Below are 7,489 nucleotides of genomic sequence, written 5' to 3'. Positions count from 1 at the left end.
ATATCTTTTACCGAATGAGTTAAACGATAAAAGAATTAAGCATAGATAAGAAACCCAACAATTGATAATATAAGCATATGCAAGCACATGAATAAAATAAGAATTTCAATGTAAGAGAGTTTAGAGGTTACATCTTTCCCCAACAACAAATAAGATTAGTTCTCTATCGTCATGAAGAAACTAGGTGAATAATGGAATGGAAGAGATAGAAACCCTAAAAAGGAGAAAAGGAGAGTTGTCACCATCTCCAAATCTATCCCCCAAAGGGGTGAAAAGTGTGTTTCTATGTCTAAGCCATCAAAAGATACAAACCCGAAAATGTTTCGGCCTTTAAATAGGGCATAAAAATAACAGAAAACAAGTTCAAGCCCAAACAAATCATAAAAATAACAGAAAACAGGTCCAAGCCCGCGTCCCCAACGCTCAGCGCTCAAAAACAGCGCTCAGCGGTTTGCCTCATTGGCGCTCAGCGCTCAAAACTGCCGCTCAAAGCAAGTTTCTAAGTCATCAAGGGTGCATTTGATATCAAAATTAAGTATAAAAATAATGGTTTTTCAACCGTTATCATGAGGCTGAAACTGACTTATACTTATCTGAGTATGTTCATTGTTGAAATTGTTTGAATATGGATGTTTCTGAAATGCTAGGATTGCTGAAACTGAGGTTTGAAGTTGGGAATTATGATTGTACAGTTCTAACTCGATGAAATGGCTGAGAAATAATGAAATTGGCAGGATGGATTGAGTTGTGAATAAACCTGATTGTTTCCATAGTTTGCCTTTAATCTTTTCCTTTATAGTTTAGGTCTTTTCATTTTCTTTATTCTTTTTAGTTTGTCCCTGCCCATGAGGGTAGTTGTTTAAGTGTGGGGGTGTGATAACTCTTAGTATTTTCGTCTTTTTCTGTGTTTAGAATTACTTGTTAGTGTATTTTAGTTTTTAATTGTTTAGAATTAGATTAGTTTTAGGTTTTTCTTTAAATTCATTGATTTATAAAATTGTAGTTAAAAATAGGTTTTTAGGTGTAATTTTTAGTTTTTGTTAATAATTAGAAAATTCTATTTTTTTTAGAAAATGTTTGGTAAAAATATTTCTTTGTAAAATTTTCTTTTCTTTAATTTTAGATTGATTTCTTTTTCTCTCTTTGCTGCAAAATAGACCCTTATAAATTGGGCTTTTGTTGCAGATTCATTAATTGGGCTGATTTGGAGACTTGGGTCGTGGCTGCTACATGTTGAACTTGGGCTGAATTCCCATTAAGTGAAACGCAACAACTGGGCCATGCAAAAGTTGAAATGGGGTGCTGCAAGTGAAGATTTCGGTTGCTGCCTTGAGCTAATTGAAAGCAAATTGGAATGCTGCAAACGTTGGCTAGATTGGGCCACAGAAACCTTGAGAAGTTGGATCATTATTGCACTAGGCATTTGGGTTGCACCTTAATGAAACTGTGCATTTTGGCATCTTCTTCTTTGGGGTCTCAACTCCGGCAACTCATTTGACACAAACGAGCTCTTGAGAAATTCACTTTGAGGAAGATAAATTCACCCTTGAGCTAGGGCAGAGAGTAAGTGAAAGAGTGAGGGAGAAAAGACGAGCTTGTGCTCGTGCTACTCCACCAAAGTTGCACACATGCTGAAGAAGGTGATCTGCAGAGGAAATGAAGAAGATGATCAGAGGGTTCTGATCTATGGAGCATGAGGAGCAATTGATGACCGTCCGATCAGAACCTCAAAGCGTCACGAAGCAAGTTTCCTTTTTCTTTTCCCTCTTTCATTTTCTTTTTCTTTTCGACCCTATAAAAAGGGATTTTGTAAGTAAACTTTCACGGAGACCTTCGAACAGACACTTTCTATTTTTCAGTTTTAGATATAGTTAAGGTTTTAGTTTATTTACTTTTGGAGCGAAACACTCACGGTGGTGACAGCCCGCAGTGGCTCCGATTACACTTTTATTTGGTAAATTTTTGTAATTTTCGTTTCTTGTTAATAAAATGTGTTTTTCTTTGTTAAGTGCTTTATTACCATTTTGTTATGTTGATTGTTTTTCGTTCTTGTGTTCTTACATGATTGTGTTCTTGTGTGTTTGTTATTTGAAAATGAGTTCAACTTGTAACTCTACATATTGTAATTCCTTTTTGGAATTAAACGACCCCGAGGTGGGCGTGCATGATCGAGATGTCTTCTCGAGTCAGAGTTGAGTCAACGCTTAAAGATTCATCAGATTTAAGTTTCTATTTTTGTTGTTTCTATTATGTGTGATTGTATGTTGTAATTGAACTCTGTTTGAAAACTGTGAAGGAAAACATCCACATATCTACTTATGTTTTGGATGTAATGGAACCCTGGATGGGGCCTACATTTTCGAGAGGTCTTCTTGAGAGATGTTAAGCTTCATAATTGTCAGACTTAAGTTGAATTTCAGTGTTGTGTTTTCATTTCTTGTGAAATTGTGCATTGGTTGAATAATTGAGTGAGAATTTCCACTTTAAGTTCTGAAATATGAACTAAAAAGACCCTGTGATGGGCTTAACTTTCTCGAAATGTCTTTCTAAAGAGGAATTGAGACTCTTTCATTCAATCTATTGCACTTTTGTCTCTGTTCTTTGCTTGTGCCTAATATTTTTGCCTGGTTTGGAAAATTTAGTGATGTTGTTCAACAATTTGGTATGACTCAGTGTAAGGCAGATCATTCAGTCTTTTACCGTCACTCAAGTGTTGGATCTGTATACTTGATAGTATATGTTGATGACATTGTTCTTACAAGCAGTGAAAGTCATGGCATCTCTCAGATGAAACAACATCTTTGCAACCATTTTCAGATCAAAGATCTTGGCATACTTAGATATTTCTTAGGTATTGAGGTGGCACAATCCAATGATGGTATTGTTATATCTCAAAGGAAATATGCACTAGATATTTTGAAGGAAACTGGGTTGATGAATTCAAAACCTATGGACACACTCATGGATCCTGATACTAAACTTCTACCAAAACAGGGGGAGCCTATGTCAAATCCCAAGAAATATAGAAGACTAGTTGGAAAATTGAATTATCTTACAGTTACTCGTCCTGATATTTCCTTTGCAGTTAGTGTGGTAAGCCAATTCTTTAATTCCCCATGTGAAGATCATTGGAATGCAGTTATTCGTATATTAAAATACAAATAAGAAATAATAACAAACTAACTAAAGATAAAAGATAAATATAAAATAAAGATAATATATCTAACACTCCCCCTCAAGCTGATGCATACAAATCGTATGTTCCAAGCTTATTACTAAAATAATCCATAAAGACTTAGTGAAAATATCTGCTTCTACACTCGAGAGACACCAAATTGCTAATGATTTGCAAAACGACATAGAAGACGAAATACCAACCCAAAAAACTCCCCTGAGCAACAAATTTAGGAGGTTGCTCCATGTAAATCTCTTCCTGCAAATCGCCCTTGAGGAATGCCACCAGTGGATAAAGAGGTAATTGTTGGAGGCCACCACGGCTATAAATAAACTAACAAAAAAACCATCTTTTCCATGGGAAAAAAACATATATGGACGGGTCAAACGCAGTAGTGAGAAAAGAGAGGTCAGAAGAGACAGCAGCGCAAGAAGCCATGGATTAACCTGAAAGAGGGAAACTATAAAAATAAAAGGTTCTTCAATCAAGACACTTGAAAAAGGAAAAGAGCAACCTTGATGCTCTGAATAACTATCAAACATGCCACAATGCACGACGAAAAAGGGAGCAAATTCATAACTTTAAAAGGAACACCAATGAAGGCGTCGTTAATGGCATGGTAGTTGTCTGGCCGAGACGATCAAAACCATGTGATCATCAGTCGAAACTTAATCTCTTGATAGTGGCAACGGTAGACGACGGCGCCGCCAGCAGTGGTAGATGGCGTCGTCGCCGGCAGCAACGGATGTAGTGGTAGAGGCACCAGAAACTTTTTCCTCAAAAGAACCTTAGGCTCTGTGATGAGCCGATATTTTATTGATTTCACTTAGTTTATTGTGCTAGAATTAATCAGGGAATTGTGCTTAATTGTCCGGTATTTTCCCGTTTTNNCTAATNNTGCTTAATTTGNCCAGAAATTCTAATTTTAATTAATTTGAATNTTNTGAGCTAATTATTTGCATTATTATTTTCAGGGAAAATTTTGGAAATTCAATTTGGGACATTTGGAGTGCTATCAAATAAGTCAAGACTCTTCACATGGACATTTCAAATTTAATTACTTTGNAACTTNGTAGTCNAGATAGTTTTAATTAAATTTGTAAACAATGGGCCAATTTTTGGTAAAATAGTTTAGGCCCAAGATGTTAGAATAGATGACACATGGCACCTAGGGTTTTGCAAAGGAGGTGGACCCCACCTCAATTTTAGGACACTTGGTCCTAGTAATTCCCTTGAGCCGTCACACAAAAGGGAGTCCACAATTTTTATTTTTTTAACGTTCTTCAAACTCTCTCTCTCTCGGCTGCAATGCTTTGGGGGGAACAATGTTTTTGGTGAGAGAGGAAGTAGCATTCGGTGCTGCCTTGGCAGATTTAGTCTTTGGAGAAAGGGTGCAGCATATGTGAAGGGTTTAATTTCACTTGGTAGATATAGTAGGTCACGTGAATATGTAGGAAAATGAATGTTTGTTTATTTCTTTTTCTTTAAATTATTTTACATAGTATGTTGAGTTGTTTTTAATTTCTTTAATTTAGTTATGCATTTAATTTAATTTAACTGTGTTTAGATATTTGTTTAGTCTAGTATTTGGTTTAGCATTTTCACTCTCTGAACTCGATTTTAAAAAAATAACTTCAACCAGACCAGAGCTCCAAATGCTACGTTTTATATATCAAATGAAAGATAATTGAGTCTACTTTCCAGAAAAAAAAACCTCATCTCATTTAGAGCTCTGTAGAAAAAGTTATGGTTAAAACATTGAGCAAAGGTCACAGCTGCCTAGTTCCAGCGTGAATTTTCGTTTTTACTGACAAGGAAAGAAACAGAATTACACAATCCTCAAGAAATCTGGACAAAGAAAGGAAGTAGACAGTATCCAACACAAAATCAAGGAAAGCAGATACTCAAGAAGTCATCCAAGCAATTCCAAGCATGGCAAAATGATCAATCAATTTAAGAGGTGAATCAAAAGTAACAGAACCTCACAGATGCACTATTAGTGTTTCTCTCAAGTGTCTATGGTAACCAATTTCAACTTAATGTCCTCAAGAGAGCAAACACAAACAGACTTGGCAAGCCTCTAATATCAACACTCAAACACATATGCATGTTCAAATCAAAAGGTCTTTTCATGGTTGTAATGGGGCCAAGGACAAGGGAGGATATAATATGGATAAGAAGCTACAAACCAAAAGGAATAGAGGAGCAATGGGGAACAAGTGAAACACACAGTCAAATCATACCCAAAACCCTCTAATTCAATCCTCTTCTTGACTCCATTATTCACATTTTTTTTTTAATTTTTCTCATTTTCCTGTATATATTTTTTTTCTTTTTTTTTTCTTTCGTCTTGTCTCTTTTCTTTTCTCTCTTTTCAGAACACAACTCTAAGAGACAAGATACACAACATATTTACAAAACAAAACAAGAAGAGGAACCAACTAGCCAATTCATCTGAATCTCCCAAGAGACCACACTTATTCCCAAAACAATTCCAANGCTCCAAAATTCCCTAAGGTTCAGGTAATCATGGTTTTTCAGTTAGGGCTAGTGTATGAGCTTCAAAACAAAGAAATGGGGAAAGATATAGGCTCAAAAGGGGCTATCAAAGGATCAAACACAGGGTAGGCTCATCTGGCTAGAGAGGCTCAACAACAAAACTGCCTTTATCATTTTCAAACATGCATATCAATCAAGAATCATCAACAAGAGTCAAGCCAAGGCATANGTGCAAGCAATCAAGAGACATATCACACACAAGAAAAAATATCAAGTAGCTCAAATCTCACACAGGGTATTTCTGTCACAATCAATTCAACCTCTCAAACATCATAATCATCTTCCCAAGCAAAGAAGAGCAAGGATTTCAAGCAAATCATAGTATCAATGAAGTGAAAGACAAGTCTACAACCTAAACCAAATCCAGAAATCAAGAGAAACATGCAAAACTGTACAAAAGACACAACAAAAACTACCTAGAAAACAAAAATTTTAACGCAGAAAAACAAAAACTGACAAAGAAAATAGAATTCTCCCCCAATAGACCACACTTAAACTACACAGTGTCCTCAATGTGTCACAAGCATAAGATGAACAGTCATAATAGTTAACAGATCAAGGACAAGTGCAATTCAAGTGGGAAAAGGGGGAGAAGGGAAAGAAGAAAACTCCCCTGATCATGGTGGCAGTTGCCAATTTTGGACTTTCAGGGAGAGGTCTTCCACCACTGGATTCAGCAAGGAAGTCTTGAGGAAGAACTGCTTCATCCTCCATATTTGATCAAGCAGGGAGATGTCCTCCATAGCTGGATCTAAGAAGCAGTGATTGTTGATGACCAGGTTCAGCTGGTGCCAACTNGTGTTGAAGCTTTTATGAATGTTAGCACCCTTGTTCTCCACTGTGGGTGTGTGTTGATCAAATGCATGTGTACCTCCTGCAACATGGTTAGTGCAATGTGGTTCCAAAGAAATAATATGCAGAGGTATAACACCCAATCCCAGTGTAAGAGGTTGAACCTCAGATATACCCTCAGAACATGAATCNATNTCAGAAATAGAAACAATATCAATCACAGNTTCAGATTCATGTTCAGTGCATGGAGAACAAACATTCAGATGTGATAACACAAGGTGGTTCTCATCATGCAAAGAGGGAGAATGAAAATCATGCTCATCAACAATATAATCATCAACATACCTATCATCAGCATAATCATCAATAATAGAATCAATCAAAGGTATGTTTACCTCCACTTCCCTGAAGATTGGTAGAGTGGTGAAAGGTGAAGCAGGTCTACCTATCTCAAAAGTGTTGCTCATATCTGCCTGGTATTCCAATTCTTCATCAGTCTCCTCAGGTGCAAGAGTAGGGACATAGGAGGGTGGGAAAGTAGGTGGCACAATAGTTAGCTCATGACTCTGCTCCCCATCTCCTATGTGGATGGCACCAACATCATCTGGAAGCTGAACAGTCTGGAATGGAGGTCCCTCTAAAACACGAGACTGTTCCTCAATGGCCTGCCTGGCTATCTGCTCCCACAACTCATTCAATGTTGGCTAAGAAGAAGTACAAGATTTGGAAGGTGGTCGGGCGAATGCCTCTTGCGGTTCCAGTTTCCTCTGATTTTTCTGCTGTGGCTGCCTATTATTGTAGATGTTGGTAGCATAAGCTTGAGGCTCATCATGAGATACAGGGTGATCCGAAGAAGGACAAGCATCTGTATAGTGGTCACTGGAAGAACATAAAGCACACAACCGTGCAACAGATGCAGATGGAGGTGCTAGTCTCTGGTTGGATGCCAGCTGTGTCACCAAA

General features: G+C 37.2%; 1 protein-coding gene across 1 annotated transcript; it reads left to right on the top strand.

Annotated features, from left to right (window-relative positions):
* Positions 1 to 2,664: 2,664 nt before the first annotated feature.
* Positions 2,665 to 3,165, top strand: LOC106766193 (uncharacterized mitochondrial protein AtMg00810-like). The gene has a single exon (XM_014650942.1). The coding sequence runs from the start codon at positions 2,665 to 2,667 to the stop codon at positions 3,163 to 3,165; it is 501 nt and encodes a 166-aa protein (XP_014506428.1).
* The last annotated feature ends 4,324 nt before the right edge of the window (positions 3,166 to 7,489 follow it).

The sequence above is a fragment of the Vigna radiata genome, chromosome 7, assembly GCF_000741045.1.
Source record: "Vigna radiata var. radiata cultivar VC1973A chromosome 7, Vradiata_ver6, whole genome shotgun sequence".
In the NCBI taxonomy this organism is placed as follows: Eukaryota; Viridiplantae; Streptophyta; class Magnoliopsida; order Fabales; family Fabaceae; genus Vigna; species Vigna radiata.
This window is presented reverse-complemented; position numbering and strand designations above follow the sequence as displayed.

Bases quoted from the DNA above. Each gene is read 5' to 3' on its own strand.
- LOC106766193 (XM_014650942.1), top strand. From the start codon at position 2,665: ATGACTCAGTGTAAGGCAGATCATTCAGTCTTTTACCGTCACTCAAGT.